This window comes from Oculina patagonica, chromosome 3 (genome assembly GCF_052425735.1).
Source record: "Oculina patagonica isolate OP01 chromosome 3, crgOcupat, whole genome shotgun sequence".
Lineage (NCBI taxonomy): Eukaryota > Metazoa > Cnidaria > Anthozoa > Scleractinia > Oculinidae > Oculina > Oculina patagonica.
The window spans coordinates 20,605,266-20,626,449 of NC_135760.1; the positions used below are offsets into that span (position 1 = coordinate 20,605,266).

The 21,184-nt window shown below is 38.9% G+C and overlaps 2 protein-coding genes across 10 annotated transcripts in view; both read right to left on the reverse strand.

Moving 5' to 3' along the window:
• The window catches only part of LOC144645263 (uncharacterized), a 159,928-nt gene that overhangs the window by 124,116 nt on the left and 14,628 nt on the right, over positions 1-21,184 (reverse strand). Inside the window, exons 4-10 of one of the 9 annotated variants that reach the window (XM_078504757.1) lie at positions 18,730-18,891; positions 18,014-18,091; positions 16,740-16,807; positions 15,768-15,860; positions 15,302-15,413; positions 14,735-14,896; positions 13,834-13,911 (exon numbers count right to left, since the gene is read on the reverse strand). The exons of 6 other annotated variants lie outside the window; for them this stretch is intronic. In XM_078504757.1, the coding sequence (XP_078360883.1) occupies positions 13,834-13,911; positions 14,735-14,896; positions 15,302-15,413; positions 15,768-15,860; positions 16,740-16,807; positions 18,014-18,091; positions 18,730-18,891 (753 nt within the window). The remainder of the gene's footprint in view (positions 1-13,833; positions 13,912-14,734; positions 14,897-15,301; positions 15,414-15,767; positions 15,861-16,739; positions 16,808-18,013; positions 18,092-18,729; positions 18,892-21,184) is intronic. 2 more of the 9 variants (XM_078504758.1, XM_078504759.1) reach the window with 2 other exon arrangements.
• Positions 1-21,184, reverse strand: part of LOC144645502 (uncharacterized) — a 137,664-nt gene that overhangs the window by 77,485 nt on the left and 38,995 nt on the right. The window contains exon 14 of the mRNA XM_078505093.1: positions 1,414-1,945. The gene's annotated coding sequence lies outside the window, so the exon portion shown is untranslated. The remainder of the gene's footprint in view (positions 1-1,413; positions 1,946-21,184) is intronic.

Genomic DNA, 21,184 nt, shown 5'->3' on the forward strand with positions numbered 1-21,184 from the left:
GTTAATCTAAAAAGCCCTTTTTGGGAGGGAGGGAAGGGGGGATACGTCATCCCTTGTCCCGATAACTTTGAGGGTAGGTAATCAAAGTTGTTACTGTATTTTCTCGATTTAACACCCCCGGCGTTTATTGAAAACGTGCCCTGGTGGACCCGACGTTTACGTGACTCGTGCAGGTTTTTTGAGCCCGGTTTTCATTAAGCAAGGGTTTTATTCATTATTTTTGACAAACATGTATCTTGCTAATACAGCTTATTTTAATTACCTTCAGGGGCCAATTTTCAGCCCGACCTTGGAGATCCGGCGTTTATTCGGTACCCGGCGTTCAATTGTGAAAATACGGTATCCTTATTATTTTGGCTTTTATCCCAAAAATCAGGGTCTCTCTAAAACATAAGATATAAGACAGTTTTCATGTATCAAAACCCGGAAAATTCTCAAATTTTTTTAGTTTCAAAAACTACAAGATTTCGATTTGCTTTCGTAACAGGGTGTTCTTGTTTTTGCAATTGTAAATTTACACACGAACTTCATCACTGGTGCGGAATTGTACAGAGGAGAAGACATGAGGATTTTCTTTGCGGCAAGAACATGGCGCTTGATACATAAAGAAGCTACGAACTTCTTCACGTTACTCTCAGATAGACACTAAACTGCCTAGATAGAAAAAAGGCCTTTTAGTCCGCCTGGAGGGAGACTGCAGAGGCAGAAGAGTAGAAAAGAGTAGTAGGCTCACTCATTGAATATATAACCTTTATTAACAATTTTACTTTGCATATCCTTAGTAAGTTACAAAAATGTGCTATCGTGCGCGTAGTTTTAACGAGTGCTTAATAGCTACTAGTACTCTTCCTCTCCGCCGTAGACGGGAAGAATGTACCTATAAAATTCGAAGTACATAGAGGCACGGTCAGATATAGCCTAATTTACCGTGCGAGTGTTTTGTTTACCAAGCTACTAGTTAGTTAAAGCAAAAGTCGCACTTTTGCGAATTAGACCACACCAAAGGAGCCTATGCCACGAGTTAGTCTTACGTGGGTTAAAACAATTCTTAAAATACTGAAACTTCTTTGATTTAGTTGATCTTTTTCAAATACTCACTATGTTTTACTTAACGAGATTCGAACAATGATATATAATACAAAGAATCCTGGACAAAACCACAAAAGGTACAACTTTGTGGCCTCCCCGAGTTTGTGTGTTAACCTATTTTATATCTCGTTAAACCAAACTACCAACAAGAAAAATTTCATGTCATAAACAGGCATAACCAATGCATGTACATAACAAAATTGAAGAATGTATTTTTTTCTAACATACTGAAACTGTATATATTTAACCATTATAAACCCTTAGTTTAGACAACTAAAGCTAAAGCATGATTTTCTTGTATTACACAAAAATATACCCATACACAATGATTAAATAAGAAAGTATATAATGTTACGTATTTGTGCTCCGAACACGAAATCGATATTCCGCTGAAAGCCTTTTCTCCTTAACGAACTGCTATAATATCAGCAAGGCCAAAATACCCAGTGTATAAATTAGTTCAACCGTTTTCATCTGGATCCCGTTAGATCTCCTCTGGTTGTTCAACCTTTTTAGACGGTACAAATTAGTGCCAACTTAAAACTCCCTGCTTAAATCTAAAAGCTTTTACTTAAATGAATAAAGTCGTAAAAAATCAAGTAACTCCTAAGAAAGTTCTGTTCCATTTATCGCCTTGAGCCTGTGTACATACGGCTAAGTCTGTACAAGCACTATGTTGCTAACAGCAGTTAAAACAGCAAAGTTAAAATTGGGTTTTGGGAACACCCAACAGTCATTCTTGTACTTAAGATTACTCTTGGAGGTTTAATCTGTTGTTGCTAGTCCAGTTCATTTTAAAACAACTGTACAAACTGGGACGCATGTTTTCCGGCATGGTCTTGCATTCCTTTGGAAACTAAAACAAAAGCAAAGTAATGGGTTCCGATTAATAAAAAAACTAACTACTGTTGACAAGGTTCTTTTAAACAAACTCCCAGTATGTGAAATAATTGATTTATTACTAAATGACAGAAATAGTAGAGGTGCCAATAGTAGTAATTTTTTAACAGTTGTAAACTTACCGATTTCTTGTCAAGGTCTTTTTTGATGGGATGAGCATAGAAGTTGGGACTGACTTAGAGAGGAAAAGGACGTACTTAAGTCCATAAATTGGCTATATCCCTTTGAATAATTGTTAAAATATTTCGAACAGTTAACTTAAACAACGTAGAGTCACTTAAAAAAAATTCTGAATACTTTTCTTCTTTGAAAGTTGCTGTTTATGGCTTGATGTCATTGGTAAACTTACGCAACATTGATGGATGGAAGACGGGGGATAACAAAAGGTAGTGAACACAATTTTATTTAGTTACTATCCTTTTAAAAAGGGATTTTGGCTACCTCGACGTATCTTTAAGAGAATAATATGGCTGAGGCTGGAAATAAATATCAGCTGGAGTGGTTTGGCAAATATACCTTTAAGTTTCGAAACTATCGACCCTTCGTAAGTAACGATAAATGTCACTGCTGTTAGCAAATCGCAAAAGGAGGGACCGTCCGATAAGAACGACACATGCACTTGTGACATCAAACGTTGATGTTTCTGTTTTGAAACAATAAAAATTACTGATACAGCAAGTGTAAATTCAACTCATCCGATGATTGTCGTAGATGGCCCTGAATAATTTTATAACAAGGACCGATTCCGTCCAAGGGACGCCTCGTTTTTATTTGGTCGAAACCTTTCTTTCAAGAAAATGTTATTTTATTACGACGGACCGCCTGACATATGGTACACATTTTGGCAACACGAAGTAGAGAAAGAAAAATGCTGCAAAATTAGAAATTAAAATGGGTCGTAACTTTCGCAACTTTACGGTATTTAGAATTTCTCTTGGTCGTGAAATGAACAACTTTTACTCACTCATTTCTTCTGATGAAAGTCTAGTGTGACGTTATCACCAATAAGTACAAAAGGCGCCCAGTATCTCACATCACTGTACTTGTCTGATTTTCTGAGATGTTTTATGGCCCGGTTCAGAGACTCGCTTGCACTTCTTCCTTCCATAAGGTGATGGTAGAAACTTTTCATAAACTCCATCGTGGCCTCATCATCGATCGCCCACAGTGACACCAGAACAGAACGAGCACCAGCACCCATAAAAGCACGTGCAATACCGACCACACCTTCAGCTTTGATCTCTCCTCGACCGCTGTGGCAGCAACTTAGGACAACTAGTCGCGCTTGTAGATTAACACTTAACACATCTGCCATTGACAAAATATAATCTCCCTTCGCAGGGATCGGGGATGCTCGCTTTGGGTCCGGAGTTAGAGCAATTTCACCAGTTTCCATGCATCCATGTGCTGCAATGTGAACCAAAGCAACTGAACTAAGTTCTTTTAACACTTCGCGTTTCGTTGCTTTTTTTCCAATGACAGGTGTCACGTTGAGAATCTTGCCGATCATTTCTACTTCCTTTCTTGCGAACGGAAGAGGATCAAGGAATTTTTCACCCTTGCTGTTGGTTACTTCTTCTACCCATGGATCTCCCACAAGTAATGCACCACTCCTACTGTGGTAGTCGTCTGGGCATTCTGCAATCAGCCTCAAACTTGTCAACGAAGGGATCAACCGGATTTTAAATGTGTCGCACAGGTATTTGGAATCTGCGTCCACCAATGCAGCATACGGAGCTAGCCACAGTGGTCCATGTGGGACAAAGATAAGCTCATCACCTTGAACCAGGTCGGCAATCGGCTGAATTAAGATGTTATACAAGGTGCTCAAAGAGCTTCCTTGTTGGACAAAAAGTTGACAAATTTCTTCATCGGACGTCTCATTTGCTTTGTAACAATTTTCTCTTAAAGCATCCATAGAACGATTCTCGCATATAACCTCAGAACGAACGCCAATTTGTCTATAAGTAGTACGTATTAAGGCCTGGAGAAAAGGGGTGGCATCATCCAAAAGAGAACGGGCCTCGCCAATGCTTTTCTGTCCGAAATGAACAGGTTCATCTTTTGAGAGAACCCAGAGATTCATCGTAACACTGTCAAATGCCTGAAACACTGTACTTGATGGAATGGAGCGAGTCAGTTGAAAATAATGCTCGTCTTCTTCTTCCTGTGACATGGACTGTATTTCTTGAATACCAAACTGGGATGACATAAGATCAGTAAGAGCTTGGGCTCGTCCTTTCTCAGCAGCACACAAAGCCTCAACCATCTTGCCTTGCTTTAGCAGTACTCTCCATAAACCAGTGTATGCATTGTTAGCTTCATTTCTATAGCCAATTTTCCACTCATCTTTACTTTGAAGAAGGTGTCTCACATGGTTGAATAATCTTACGCTAAGTTCGTAATATCCTAAGGCTTTGGGAAAGAAACCTTGTGATTCGAAGCAGACACCTAGATGCTGAAAGGCGATGGCTTCCCTGTTCTTGTCTCCTACTTCTTTGGCGAATTTAAGATCCAATTTGAAGTAGTCTATGGCTTTTGTGAAATCACCGCGATTTAAAAAAGCGCTTCCAAAATATCCATAAGCACGTCCTTCGCTGGCCTTGTCTCCTACTTCTATGGCGATTTTTAGATTCAATTCGAAGTAGTCTATGGCTTTTCTAAAATTACCAAGATTTTGAAAAGCACATCCTAGATTGCCATAAGCACAACCTTCATCAACCTTGTCTCCTACTTCCTTGGCGATCTTATGATGTAATTCGCAGTAGTCTATGGCTTTTCTGAAATCACCGAGACTAAGATAAGCATTTCCAAGACCGCCATAAGCCTTTCCTTCGCCAGCCTTGTCTCCAACTTCCCTGGTGATTTCAAGATTCAATTCGTAGAAGTGTATGGCTCTTCTGAAATCACCGAGATCTAAAAAAACATTTCCCAGATTACCATAAGCACGCCCCTCGCAATGCTTGTCTCCTATTTTTATGACGATTTTAAGACACAATTCGTAGTTGTGTATGGCTTTCCTGAAATCACCAAGATGTCCAAAAGCACTTCCAAGATTACAAATAGCACTTCCTTCGCCGACCTTGTTTCCTACTTCTTTGGCGATTTTAATATCCCGTTCATAGTATTCAATGGCTTTTCTGAAATCACCCATCTTTAGAAGAACACTTCCGAGATTGCCATTGGCACGTCCTTCGCCGGTCTTGTCTCCTACTTCTTTGGCAATTTTAAGATCGAATTCGAAGTAGTCTCTGGCTTTTGTGAAATCACCGAGACTTAGAAAAGCATTTCCAAGATTGCCACAAATTTGTCCTTCCACAGCCTTGTCGTCTTCTTCTTTGGCGATTTTAAGATGCCTTTTGTGGTAGTCAATGGCTTTTTTGAAATCACCGAGCTTAAAGAAAGCATTTCCGAGATTGCCATAAGCAAGTCCTTCGCCGGCCTTGTCTCCTACTTCTTTGGCGATTTTAAGGTGCAATTCGAAGTAGTCTATGGCTTTTCTGGAATCACCGAGCTTATGAAAACCATATCCAAGATTGCCATAAGCACTTCCTTCGCCGGCCCTGTCTCCTACTTCTTTGGCAATTCTAAGATGCAATTTGTGGTAGTCTATGGCTTTTCGGAAATCACTGAGTTTTTGAAAAGCACATCCTAAGTGGCCATAAGCAAGTCCTTCACAGGCCTTGTCTCCCACGTCCTTGGCAATTTTAAGACTGAATTCATAGTAGTCTATGGCTTTTCTTAAATCACCGAGATTATAAAAAGCATCCCCACGCAAAAGTGCTTCTAGAGCTTCGGCATTTGGACACGTCACATCACCGACCTGAAAGAAGAGAATAATTACAAGCTTTCTATAGTGACGTTTTGCTCCTGCTTTTCCTTTTGCAGTTCTTACAAACTGTGATTTTTTGGCGCCTATTGCATTAAAAATGTGTGACACCAAAACATCCCACGAGCTATGGTTTGGAAGTCAAGGGTAGGAGGCATGCTCCATAGGTAGAGCCCCTAGCCCACCAGTTTGAGGCTCATCGACCTTCTGTAAATATGTCCATTATGGAAATGGGAAATCATCGTAAAGGCAGTTTTACAGACGGCAACTGATCACGTGGGTAGGGGGGGGGGGGAAATAGTCGTATAATGGGTACGGACCACAGGCCTCAGGAAGCATGAGAAGCTTGAGAAGAATTTATAATTAACTATCCACTTTGGCTTGAAAGGCAGGGTACAGTACAGCAAAAACCACTGGAAAAACATACACTTAAGTAACATTCAGTCCGAGGTTTGTGCAAGCCAGATGGTTTGCATAAGCTGTATCAGTAGGCCGCATAGCATAATATTTAGAATGTTGTCAAGATTGCATTATTACTTAATGACATTATGGTTCCCATTTTTTAAAATATATTTCGCAAAATGCAAATAAACAATTGAACTAGACGACTAGAAAATATAAGTTTTTTACATTTTGTTAACACTATGAACGCACCATCTGGTTAAAATTTCACGAAAAACCTTTGAAAAGGTCATGAAAATTATTTCGTGGGTCATGAAACACGCAAAAAAGGATTTTCATGACCTAATTTGTGGTCATGAAATTTCCATGAAACTATATATTTTTTTGTAGTAAATAATAAAGATGGTAAATTTTAAGCTCGGTAATAAATAATAAAGATAAGATGTTCTACATGACACGAGCATGGGACAAAGAAAAAATTCTGAGTCCCCGACGGGAATCGAACCCATGGCCTCCCAGATACCGGTTGGGCGCTCGTCCTGCATGCTGCTAGGATCAGCAATGTCGAATTCATCGGGGACTCAGAATTTTTTCTTTGTCCCATGCTCGCTTTACCATCCTTATTATTTACTACAAAACTTGATGAATTCGACATTGCTGATCCTAGCAGTATGCAGGACGCGTGTCACATATCAACCTAGTAAAATGGCCCAGCTCACAACGAGTCTCTCGTAGCTCAGTTGGTTAGAGCGCCCAACCGGTATCTGGGAGGCCATGGGTTCGATTCCCGTCAGGGACTCAGAATTTTTTCTTTGTCCCATGCTCGTGTAATGTAGAACATCTTATCTTTATTATTTATTACCGAGCCTAAAATTTACCATCTTTATTATTTACTACAAAACTTGATGAATTCGACATTGCTGATCCTAGCAGTATGCAGGACGCGTGTCACATATCAACCTAGTAAAATGGCCCAGCTCACAACGAGTCCCTCGTAGCTCAGTTGGTTAGAGCGCCCAACCGGTATCTGGGAGGCCATGGGTTCGATTCTCGTCGGGGACTCAGAATTTTTTCTTTGTCCCATGCTCGTGTCATGTAGAACATCTTATCTTTATTATATATTTTTTTATATATTTTTCGTGACTCATGAAAGTAAATCAAAGGCGCTTTGTTAGCCCACTCGTGAATGAGAATACTAAATGTATTGGTGTAGAGCTATGAAATGATTCTGTCTTTTTGTGAGCGGCATGTTAGTATAGAAGTTGTTTGAAGGGAGATATGATCACGTTGGTTCCTTGTGTTTACAGCGGACGCGGGTAATCCATTCAAAAGCCTTCGTTATATAAAACTAATTTCTACCATAAAGTGCAAGCTTGCTAACACGTTGTGTAGTGGTAATGCGTTGCCCCTACAGTCCAGTGCCCGGGTTCGATTCTCAGCTGGGACGATTATTTTTTTTTACGACAATCTATTTTACAATTTTATACGACGTCTTTTTTTTCTTTCTCCATTTTTTATGAATCTATTAGAGATGCAAATCAAGTACTATACAGTATATTATTAAAAGGCAACAAAATTCGTCAGTTTGGCGAGCTTTTTCACGATAATACCCAACAGTCGCAGTCCACAGTTCGTGCCTGAAAAATCTAAAAATTCCATGAAAACACGGAATATCACTAGTGCTTCGAATATTTTCATATTTTCTCTAAGATTGTTTCTTCTATTTGTCATGTGAAATTCTTAAGAGCTATAAATCGAGCCATTCGAAGAAGCTTTTACACATACAAGCCATTAAACTTTGAACCTACGGTATCGGACAGCGGGATAAGAACAACACAAAGAAATCTATATGCTAATTTTCAGCCCAAATGGTACGTGAGTCGTGGTGGTCTAGCGGTTAGGCGTTTGGTCTTCAAAACCATAGTTGATGTTAGGAGTCGCCGGTTCAAACCTCATATGTGTGAAACAAAAATGTAAAAAAAAAAACAAGGAAAATTAATTTATAATTTAAAGCATAAATTATTATTCATAAATTAAAGTTAACAGCCCATAATTAAATGGATAAATTATTATTCATAAATTAAAGTTAACAGCCCATCGACCGACCGACTGACCGAGTGAAAATTTGCATATCACTTTCCATAACCATACTCGTTTCATTACATTCACGAGTAAAAAAGACATTCAGGGGCCATGACTAATTTCCTTGAAAATGATGTTGAAGGTGCATACACCATGAAACTTTGCCATGAAATCCATGTTCAAAATTTTTAATGGCTCATGAAAAAACATACGTCATCAAAGTGATCACATGGTCATTAATTTGCCATTAAAATAATGTTTGGTAACTTAGAAATTAAAGAGCATTCATCATAAATGTCATGAGTAGAATTTTAATAATTCATTACTAAAAATCAGATTCTCACACATCAAAAAATGTAATGTCACATGTGAAACTTAGTGTATTTCTTTGTTAACAGCAGCAGCAGTTAGATTTTAGATTTTGAAACAGGGAAGAATTTTGGGCTATGTCCTTTTGTTCCGGTGCACAAGGGAATTACAATTGTATTTTTCTTGTTTGGGAGTCTTTTTTTAGCGTGAGTGTTTTGTTTAGCCTTTTGTGCCAGCTCTTGTGTACCAGTACACCGGGTCAGAACTGAGTTCTGGCATAATTGTCAATAGTGCACAAATTCAAGCACAACACGTCCCTACCCACAGGTAGTTTTCACTCGCATTCAGGAACCAAGTTGGCGGCCTGTCAAACTCAACGATCAATCTCTACGACTTCTCTGAAAAATAGGGGACTTTGAACAGTCTAATACATTGCCCAATATAATTTTCACTTAATATAACTCTACTGTCATAATTTCATACTTACATGCCCATCAACAATATTCAAACAGCAACAAGAACGCTTGATTAATATTTTAGTTTGTTCTTGCTGATATACCTTATGGAAACAAAAATAACTTCAAAGCAGTCAGTTTACCGTTTGGAATGCTCAAGGTTGAGCGAAGAAGAGATTACATTTGCATCCCACTTATTGCACGCATTTTAGGCATCCTTCTGATGAACGGTTATGGCAATTACCGGTAGATAATTTCAGGAGTGCCATTACGTTTATGGTCTGTCCCCTTAGAATTATAGTTTGGGTCAGTACTACAATTCTTCATCAATTGCTATTACAGTAATGGTATGCAACAAATGCCCAAACAATGGTCAAGTTGCGATCATTGTCTTGACAATAGTAGTTACCCAATAAAAAGTTGTAGTACTGTCCCATCAGTGTTATGGCTGAAAAATACCGAAAAGTGTACAGCCTTCAGGTGAAACCTGCCTTAAAGTATTGCGAATAGGCTAGTCGTCTTGTTCAATCGTTTATTTGTATTGTGCCTGCGAAATACATTTATAAATTGAGACCATTATGCCATTAAGTAATAATGTAGTCTTGACAACATTTTACATATTATGTTATGCGCACTAATACAGCTCATGCAAACCGTGTGACTTACGCAAACCCAGTCGGACTGAGTGTTACTTATTAAGTAACTGCTTCGTGGTTTTTGCTGTACTGAACCCAACCTTTTAAGTAAAAGCGGATAGTTAATTATTAACCACTCGATTTTAAGCTTCTCAAGCTTCTTGTTCTTGGTTATGGTTAACATGCGACTAGAACAATATCAAATATTATACCATAACCAACGCGCTGATTGGTCAAAAATTATGGTCGATGAGAGTATAGACTATGAAAGTGACGTCAGATCATGCCACGCACACGCGCGGGCTAAAAGATATGTAAGTTTGGTCGCCATAAATGAAAGCGAATTCCATCGTGTTTTGTTTGAATTAAGTATGCATTTGTTTTCGGAATTCAGGATTTGACTTCTACTCAGGTGATCTGTCGAAATAAAATTGACCAGGCTTTTGAATTTTTGGTCTAACCGAGAAGAACGGTGCTAGCGAACCGGCAGCGGTCGCCATGTTCAGTGAACGAGCACTAACAAGATCTTAAGAAAGAAAAATAATCTTGCTCGCTTCAAGGGATAGGCACACGCTCAACGAGAGAGAAAAAGGTAATTAAAATTGTTTTTCTTTGAATTCTTGTTCATCTTCTTTTGTATGATTGTCGTTTGTACCTGTCGGACTGGAATCTTTAAGTCCGCTGGCAAAGTTTCTTCACGGTCAAGCGTCGCTTTTGATAAATACTTGTTCGAGTTTGTTATGGTATAAAACAAATCGACCACATTTTTCCATGGTCTACACTCTTATAGACCATAGAAATGACACCATAAAATGTCCAAAACTTTGCAGTGAAACCAACACCGGTAAGCATCGGTTCTGATTGACTTAATTTAAACAGCACACCTGGAAACGATGTCAAAAGACAATGTCGAAAGACGATGTTGAAAGTAGGCACGCATGTAAGACTGAAAGCGGGTATAAATGGAGACATAAGCACTGACCATTGTCCAGTTGAAATGCTTATGGAACCAAGCAAAAAACAAGACAAGACTTCAGTCATTATTGCGGACAAAATGGGGAAATGAAGATGACCTGAAAAGTATGTAGCCTTGTTTTTAACTAACCCTCACAGTTAGAAACGTATGGAAAACTAAAAATGCGAATACGAGAACTTTCCAACAACCTTACCTTGGCTTTCCCAGTGTAATTTTCTGAATTCTTTTCTGTGTTCCTGCCGTCTGGTTTCTGTTGCTTGTTTTGTTCTTTAACAGACCTGATCCTTAACTCCAATAAATTCTTGTTATTTTTGTCAATCTTTTTCGAGTTGAGAAATGGAATTTGATATAATTTGAGAAAGTTCCCTTGTAAAAATTTTACCGCGATCGCGGCGCGATCGCGCCGCGATTGCCGCGATCGCGCCGCGAATGTCGCGATCGCGCCGCGACTGACGCGATCGCGCCGCGATTTGTTGTCATCGCGACGCGATCGTGCGTGACGCGATTGTAAATGAACGCGAACGCGCCGCGATAGTTGCGATCGCGCCGCGAATGTCGCGATCGCGCCACGATTGCCGCGATAGTCGCGATCGCGGCGTGATGAGTGCGATCGCGGCGCGATTGATTACCACCGCACCGCGATTTGGGGGGTTGGAATAAATCTCGGGAAGTGTTCCCGGCGAGAACTCACTTCTCGATCACCGGGAGAAAGGTAATATGCTTTGAAACTCTCACAAATCATGCTGTGGTCGTAACGCAAATCATGACTTGTATTGATGAAATAAACTTTAAGTACTAATCAAAGTAGTTATAAAACTAGTTTGATTTAAAATGTCGAAAAACATTTTATTACGTGACGGTGAGCCGTGAGGACGTGATTCCCACGAGAAAAGTTTTATTTAGTTTTAGTCTAGACGAACTGGCGCGACAAAGCGGCGCGTGATAATGAGTAAAGATAAATTAAAAGATAAGAATTTTTATTTCTTAACAGTCCGTTTTTTTAATCTTTTCAAACACTTTGTTTCTTTCTTTTCTTATCTTTGAGGAACCTTAATACCTTTGAGCAATCCAATGACAAATTTCTGTCGGCCATTTTCTTCAAATGCAAATAAAATCAGGAATTCGCTGCAATTGCGTTTTTTGCATTGAAAAATCCTCTATATGGCATTTAATTTAATTGTGGCTCCGAAGAGGCTGTCAGAATGAGCTTTTTTTAGAGCTTTATATTTACCTTCCCGTAGACCACGATCGTAGACCACACACATCGAAGTCCTTTCCCGCCTTTTGCCGCAAGGTGTCGTGAACTGAGCGTTACGATTGGCTGGGTTAGGTCACGTAGTGCATAGTACACGCAATCGCTACGCCATCGCAAGCAGAAAAGAAATTTTATTTCGAGAAAGTTGGTATGTTTTCTCTTCACAATCAGGACTGGAAAAATGTGTTCTTTTTTAGCTGCTTCTGAATAACAAGAGTTTAGAAGCGACCTAACTTGAGGGAAAAGCGTCTCTGTGAAAACTGCTAGAATTTGTTTTGTTAATTCTAGCGACAGCTTGTTTATAATTTCAACAGCTAGCGCTTCGTCGCTTCGTCATGGACTTTGTTGACTGAACTACAGCTAAACTGTGAATATAAAAAAAATGCAAAACTCGAACAGTGGAAAGAGGAAAACATTTTGACGGTAAGGACCATTCAATGCAAAGTTGTACCTGTTGATGCTTGGGACTTAAATGTTGTATTATTTAAAAAAGCTTCGGGGAAAAGAAAGCGCATCTTCGACGATTCGGCTTCTTCGCAGATGCAAGAGATAGTTCGCTCGTTTGGTAGATCACATCATTGCATCTTCTTTCGCTTGAGCACGAGTAAAAGGTTAGTTGCCGTTATGTATGTGTTGTTCACATTTTACAGAAGAACTGTTCACTTATTTGCTTGTAAACTAAAGACTCAATCACGCTCTCCGGCTTTGCGAAATTTAATTGTGCTCGGCAGCGAAACTGGCCGTCTTTTTCTGTAAGCTTCCGTAAATAAATGATGTTGTTTCGATACAGTCTGTGTGTTTGTTTTGTCGGTATGCAAAACGCCAAGATAATTGTTTTTATATTTATAGATTTAGGCGCGATTCCCGACCCATCGCGCCGCGATGCGAGAATCGCGGCGGCCAAAAACGCGGCGCGAATCGCGGAACGAATCGCGGCGCGATCCAAGCCGATCGCGGCGCGATCGCGCCAATCGCGGCGGCCAAAAACGCGCCGCGAATCGCGGCACGAATCGCGGCGCGATCCAAGCCGATCGCGGCGCGAATCGCGGCGCGATCCAAGCTCAATCGCGGCGCGATCGCGCCAATCGCGGCGGCCAAAAACGCGCCGCGATTCGCGGCGCGAATCGCGGCGCGTTCGCGGCGCGATCGCGGTAAAATTTTTACAAGGGTTAACAATGAAATCTATAAATCTTCTACAACAAAGATCAAATCCCTCCAACAAACCAGGTTTGCACTTGGCTGCTGTAGTTCTGGTAACGATCATAATGTTCGAGTATTGGTATCCTTAGCAAAGAAAATTCTTTTTTGATGCTTTACGAAACAGTGAACACATCTAGTCTCCTTCGCAGTTGTGACGAGTCAAACATATGGCTGCGAAGGAACAAGGAGCTAGGGACGCACCCAATAAAGACAAAAAATAAATAAATGTGCATTAAGGATACTGCTAACCCCTTGTCACACCAAGTGATAGCTTCTCCAAAACGATTCAGCTTCATACAGGCGCTCGCTCCTATAATGATAAATTAAAGAAATGTTCCCTAACTTAATACAAAACCTGTACACAGTTCAACAAGGTTAATACACCAGTGATTTACTTTCGTTATCAAATACCACAAACAAGCAGCTATCTATAAACAGGCTATGATCAAATGGTTTGCTTATATATACTTGTTTACAAGCATACCATTACTGGCTTCAAATAGCGGGAAAATGTCGATTTTACTTAAAATCTATGATGATTTTGAGGAATTGGTATCACAAGCTGCGTTAAACCATGGCTTTTTATCTCTTAAATTTTGATAGTTCACAATTAATTTTCTGAACACAGTACAGCTGTACAAGGAAGCAACTCCATCTGGTCTCCAAAACAACTCTGCACACGAGCGTAGTCAACATCTTACCTCTCTCAATTGCCTTCAGGAAAGTTGGTTGTAAGTCAGTGGCAGCTCTTGCATCTCTTAGTGAATTTTCGTAATTCCCTAAAATAATACAATTAGAAAGAATAAGTATAATGGAACTAACGAGCTGTAACGATGGATTTTGTTTGATGTTCACTGGTGGGAAACAGAGCCAAAAAAGTAAGAAGACAGCCCCTTTGTTTATTTACTCTTGAACGTTCTCCTTATGAATGTTTTGATAATGTGTAAATATGTTCGGTGTTGCATACTGCTGCATATCTCGCAGGGGGAAGGGGGAATCGGGATTTCATGTGACAGGGATGATCAAAGGATTTTTGGGATTGGAATTTTCGATTCCTGGAATTTTTTGGAAAGGAAAATTTCAAATTTTTTGAATGAGTGGCTTGATCATAGTTAATAGAGGGAAATGGTTAGGAAGCCCGGCAAACATCAAAGGAGCAAACAAAGAGGCCAATATTTATGTTGGAAGGTCCACGACCCTGCACATCTTTTGTTTTGTGCTCATACACTATGCATGCATTACGCAATCGCAATGTTTTTATTGGTTAGTTGCATGAACACACGTAACCCCTTATTGTATTTTGTCAGGTTTTGTGCAGGGTCAACCCCCAAAATAGCGAACAAAAACATACAACAAAGAACTTTGCCAGGATTCCTAACCATTTCCCTCTAATAACTATGGCTTGATTTAAGTAGGGATTTTTTGGGTATTAAAAACATCTTGCACGGAACATTTTTGATGTCAGTATAACACGTCTTGAATGATCTTAGCATGGCCCATAAAAACATTGATATTGCAGATTGTTGCTAAAATAAAGAATCATATCACTGAGGTGCAAGGATCGACAAACAATCACAGAAAAATCTCTTGCTATACTCTTACCCAAATGCAAATGTGCTATGGCCCTGTTGCTGTACAGTTTGGCATTCAGTTCGTCATCATTGCAGTTCACTTTAATTCCTTCCGTGTAGAAGTGAATGGCAGTGCTTAAATTCTTCTTGCTGTACTCATGATTTCCTTTATTCTTGAAGATCTCTGCATTCTCTAATGAAAAACAAAATGTTAAATAAATGTTAAAAATATAATTTGTTGATTTATATAAAATGGTCCTCTTTTCATAGTATGTTGTAAATTTCTATTTTCAAATATGTAAACAAGAAAAGACAATAATAGACAATTTATTGTCTAATTCCATTAATGGCCCATTTAATGTTATTAACTTTGAACTGTTCAGAGACAGGATTTGTGGAAAGATATGATAGATGATAAATCTCTTATTCAAACATTTCAGTTTGTAGTGTCAGTGTTGCGGCATGTTTCTGGGTCATGAGTAGTTTTCTACGTTCTACAGGCTCGCCAAAATACTGCAAGGCTCGCTCGTCCTGTAAATGTACAGCGACACTACACACTCAATTGTGTAATACACATTTATGTACTATTTTTATTTACCTCTTAAGTTGTCTTCGTCATAGTCTGATGCTTTATTGGCAGATGCTGTGACCTCGCTGTCATTTCCAGCATTCTTTTGGGCTGTTTTAGTGACGTCTTTTGTGTCTTCATCCTGTATTAAGATAAAAGAAATTACGAAAGGTTCCTTGATTTCTATGTCGTCGGTTTTCGGTAGCAAAATCTCTGCACCCCAGTAAAAAAAATTCGGTTTAGGACTTCTAAATTTAAAATTTTCATCATCATCATCATCATCAAAACTTTTATTTAAACACGATAAAATCTTTTTAAGCTCAATGCTTGTGGGGCCTTTTACTGTGTCATTAAAATTACAGAATAAAAGTTAAAATTTACCGATATACAACATAAAAATTTAAATTTCCTTAGAATGATATTTCTCTCAAACCCAGCTGCTCATAGTGATTTTATAATTAATCTCTTCAAGACATTGTTTTAGACTTAGACTTACCGTGCATTTAAAAATTTGACTTTCTGGAATTTTCTTAAGCTCATTGACAGACCTGGCTTTTAATCCTAGCAAGGTCTTGTTATTTTCGTCAATCTTTTTTAAGTTAAGACACATAACATTTATAAAATGGACAAGATAAAAAATACATTTTCATTGGCTCTTGCCTGTGACAAATGGTGTGACGATCGAACGACTTCGCCTGCAAGGCATCTGCCATCAATTTTAAAAGCGGAGAAAGAAAAAAGAAACTTTTAAAGCGGAGATTCCCTTGAGGCGAGGTTCACGAGCAAAGTGGGTGGTCACTTGGGAAATCGTTCAAAACGTCTTCAGAAATACAAGATACCCAATGCAATGAAATAGAAAGATGCTCAGGTCAGGGTGGGCCACGGGGGTGAGTGGTATACTCATACACTTGAAAAAGCATGCGTCCAGTTTACCCGATATTTTACCTCAAAATCATCCAAAATACCAAAATTTCGAAAAACACAATATACGTTACACCTATTAAAGGCCCAATTTTAGTGTGAAAAGTCTTGCAGTATTTTGATCTGCCCAAAGGGTGAGTCAAAATATAGATGACAAGTTAAAATGGACAGCGATACGACACACTAAAATTTTCTAATAAGAGAAAGTCCAACGTTTTCTTTCCCCAAAATGCTGACTAACCACCACTTTATCATCATTCGGTGCAGTCAACAAGAATACGAAACCTGTTAAGCCGGTCTTGTGGAGAACAAATATCTTGAGACATTTAAACTTGTTTCACGCGTTATTTGAACTCCGCGAAGCGAAGCTGGATAAGTATGGAGTGGATTGGACTGGAATGGACTGTAATTACTCAACTGTAAAAACGAAATTTTTGGTGTCAAAATTTTTTGGTATCTACGTATCGTTAGATTCAGAACTATTTCTATCCTTTGCAGAACTATTTCTGGCTTTTGTCGGAGGGCATAGCATATTTTCAAAAGATACGGCTAATCCCTTATCACACCATGTGATGGCTTCTTCAAACTGATTCAACTCAACACAAGCACTTGCTCCTAAGGAAAACAATGTAAAAGATCAGTTGATAACTCATTTTTTTCCTACATTAGAGTTAAAGGACATCTCAACACGGTAGAGAATCAAGGATCCTGGCAAAAAGTAAAATATTTACTGTCGACACTATGCGGCGGTAAAATAGTTAGCGATTGGCTCTCATTAGTCCAATCTCTAAAATCCACCTTCCCCGCCTTATATAGGGGTTGTTCCCAGGCAGAGGAATTCTTGAACGTCGTACCTCAAGTCTTCGTTCATTACTGTGCAAGCCTGACTAAACGAGCGACTTGTCAACTCTCGAAAGTTCCGGTGAAGGATCAATTTTGATTGGCTTAAAAAAATAGAGACCGCCCGAAGTAAAATACCAAGGAGTTCGTTGAGACATGCTTTTGAAAGCTAGGCATGTGCAATTCAACCAAAAGTCTGATTTTTCGTACTTCAAATTGGATCTTTTAAGGGTCCCTCGTTTCCCAAAGCTGGTCGAGGGAAACGAAGACCCTGGGTACGAGGGTGAGACCTTAAATAAATTATAACTGGCCTGTAAAAGGTCGTCAGGGGAAACGCGGTGACCTACTGGTTTGAGCCCTGGCCGGGGTCAGTACGTTGTTGTGTTCTTGGGCAAGCTACTTTACTCTTACAGTGCCTTTCTCTAACCAAATGTATAAATGGGTACCGGTGAATTTAATGCTAGAGTGAAGCCGGGTGATGAACTAGCATCCCAACCAATGAAGTGGGCATTTGGAATACTGGTAGTCCCTTCCTATAATTATACTATTAAAACCGTGACAAGCCTCGGCAGTAATGGGCTTTTTCATGTCCCGATGCAGATCTTATTATGGGCACTAATGGATCTCTCTATCATTGCACAAAAGAAGTGTTACATGTATATCAAGCGAGTACCAGCGCTCATGTTTGCCCATGGAAAATTGAGAGAAATAGATGATCTCCCAAGGACAAACTGGCACAGCAGTGCAAATTTGTTTTCTTTCTCAGGGTCCAATTACAATTTTCCATATGAATCAAATTTCTTTCTGCCATTTCCATAGGAGCTCTACTAATCACGTAACCACGCCTTGACTGGAGAATGTTTTGTATCCCGATTTCAGAAACAGTGCACAGAGTATATGTTACAAGGGATGACCTCTAGGTCGCCCTCAATTTCAAAACTATGCCGTGATTCTGTTGTATGTAGCATAGCATTCTCTTACCTCTAACAATCGCTTTGAGGAAAATAGGTTGTAATTCAGTGGCAGCTTTTGCATCACACAGTGAGTCACGATAATTTCCTGTCGAAGAAATGAGCTATATTTAAGTTATTATTATTTTAATTATTATTTTGCACATGCGAAATTGCATGAGTATGTATGATGCAGGAAAAAACTATACTGTAGATTTTTAAACGTAGCATAACCCAACAATGAACATTCCGTTTTGCTAACTTAAATATCCCTTTGGCTCCGGCCTCGGGTTGTGTAAAATGAACAAAGCGATAAAAAAACGTTGGTTAACTCTGCAACGATGTTGTTTTATGTTCTCATAATTTCATAAGCCAACACTGTGCTATTCTAATTGGAATTTATTTTGGTTAAATGTCATTAACCATTACCATTACTGACGCCTCACATTAATTGTCAGAGAAGAAAATCGAGATAACGAATCACACGTCATACGAGCACTGCTTTTATGTTCCGACTTTTGTATTAAAGGAATAAAAAATCAATTTAATTTAGCATTCAATGGAGAAGGATTTCAAAAGGCAGTTTTGTACAGCATTTACCAGGATTTTAATGCTATTGGAGCAAGCCTTGCTCCGATAGCTTTAATACAAGTCATATATCAATAGCATTTATATTAAATAAACTGTAAGTTAGAATAAGATAGATTTAAAAGGAAAATCTCATAACTGAATACAAACTTTTCTTACCCAATTTGAAATTTGCAATCGCTCTGTTGCAATATAGTTTGGCCTTCAGTTCGTCATCTTTGCAGTTCACTTTAATTCCTTCCGTGTAAAAGTGAATGGCGTTGATAAAATCTCTTTTTCTGTATTCCTCATTACCTTGATTCTTATAAACCTCGGCTAACGCTGAAATGAAAAAAGAATTGAAATATTGTTAACTTGTTTTAGTAAATACTCGAGCTAAAATAGCACATATTTTGTCCATTGTTCCGGCTTCAAATGCAAAGTGTCTGCCAAGTTAGGATTCAACTATTTGCCACTGAGTAATACTACGTCATCTTACATAACTTTACGGCCCTGAAGTTTGCGGAAGTTTTATATATTTAACATTTGTACATATTCTTTGTAAGGGGTCTTGACACTGGTGAAACATGTTAGCAGTATGCAGGACGTGTGTCACTTATCAACCTAGTAAAATGGCCTAGCTCACAACGAGTCTCTCGTAGCTCAGTTGGTTAGAGCGCCCAACCGGTATTCTGGGAGGCCATGGGTTCGATTCCCGTCGAGGACTCAGAATTTTTCTTTGTCCCATGCTCGAGTCATGTTGAACACTTCATCTTCATCAATTATATATCTTTTACGCAAGCGATATTTTCATTGTGTGTCGTAAAACCAAAACCAAAGTAACCACTCTTGCCAATCACAAATGCCACAGAAAATCCAGTGAATCAATCAAAATTGAAACCAAAAAATGTAGCTGGATCGAAGCACAGAGAAACGTGCGTTAGGGAGTAACAATTGGTCTCGGGTTTTGTTTGTTTTTTAACCAATAACTAGGCTTATTAAAGTTAAACCAAAGCAAACGCAAATTAAATTCGACACTCAAGTGAAAATCGCTCTAAAACTAAACCGTGTATAGATGACGTAGCACGCCTCGAACTAGAAATAATGGCTGCGGTCACATCTACGACGTAACTAAAGTTTAACTGTAGTTAGTCTCAAGCTACGTGACGTCATACCTAACTATAGTTAGTGCTCTCTGTAGTCTTTGCGGTCACACCAATGCAGTTAACTATAGTTAGTTCTGATTAGGTTGTGAATAATTTGGTATTTAAATTAGTTCATGACAGCCCTTGTTAACTGCGCTGCGCAGTTCTTGCTCTGCACGTCCTTTTTTTTTTTTTTTTTTTTTTTCTCAGTGACCAGACTGATGCCCCCGCTCGGCCAGGCTCGGGTCACGCAAGGTTTAAAAGCTAGAAAAAACTTACCAATGGGAAATTTTCAAATGCTTTTGTCTTAATAAGCATGTTTAGCGTGAGATGTCCGATTTTGAAGCGTTTTATTCAAAGAAAACTGTAAATTTTCATGCGTCGAAAGAAAAATATATTTCAGCGGGCCAGAATCTGTTAATAAATACCATTACGTTGGTGTAAAAGAATGTGCTGACATGACAAGTTTCACTTTCGATCGGCTAGACCTCGAGTCACGTAATTTTTCAAAGCTATTATCAGCTTCCTGTCAAATCTTTGCGAAGCCATTAATCTTTCCTTACAAAATTCAGTGTGAAGTATTTTGAAAAGTTTGAATCGAAGAAAATACTAAAATTTCACGCTTTAAACAAATACGCTTTAGCGGGCAAGAATTTACATTTATTTACATTACGTTTGTGTCCTGGAATGTGCTGGCGTTAGCAAATTTTTACTTTCACAAGGCACTGATCGGCAAGAATCACGCAATGCTTTGAAAGGTTTAAATCTGCCACAAACGGAAACTAAACAAATCCTCTGGTCTAAACTTAGCATGTTAAGTGTGAAATGTTTGACTTTTTAGCGTTATTTTTTTTTTTGGAGCTGTGTCATCTAGAGGATTTCTGAAATCTGATGGAAAACCACTGAGACAAACCCTGACTTGCAAGGGTTACGTCATTGGTAAATTAATTCCCCGGGGAATTCCCATTCAGCAAATCACAGGTCTAGTGTTTTTCTCAAATTTGATTTAATTATTTGCTCCAATATTCCATTTTCGGAGCTGGTTATTCAATCTTTAAACGGTAATTCAAGACAACACTGGATGCTGATTTAAAAGATTTTTTTTGTTTCACGGATCAGGATCGTGGGAATTAAATTTGGCCAGCATTAGCATATAAGAAAAATATTTAATTTCGGATGGAACTAGTCAACCATGAAATGTCACGCAAGGTGTTTTCCTACCATTGTTTGTCAGTCGCAACATTGTTCGACACAGGTAAAGGGGATAAGGGGGGCGGCGCATTTTTTGTTCCCCCCACATGGCTCCCCTAAAGTGCTCACGAGACCAGCGCAGTTGTAAGCTCTAAGAGCTCTTGTTGTTTATTTGTGTCCAGTTGTTCCTCTATTTTTTCTATTTTTGCACGGCATTTCGGCTTTGAAGAAAATAAAATGAAGTAAGGATGCTAGAAACTGAAGAATTCAAGCTTTATTTTTGCTAACATTGATGATAT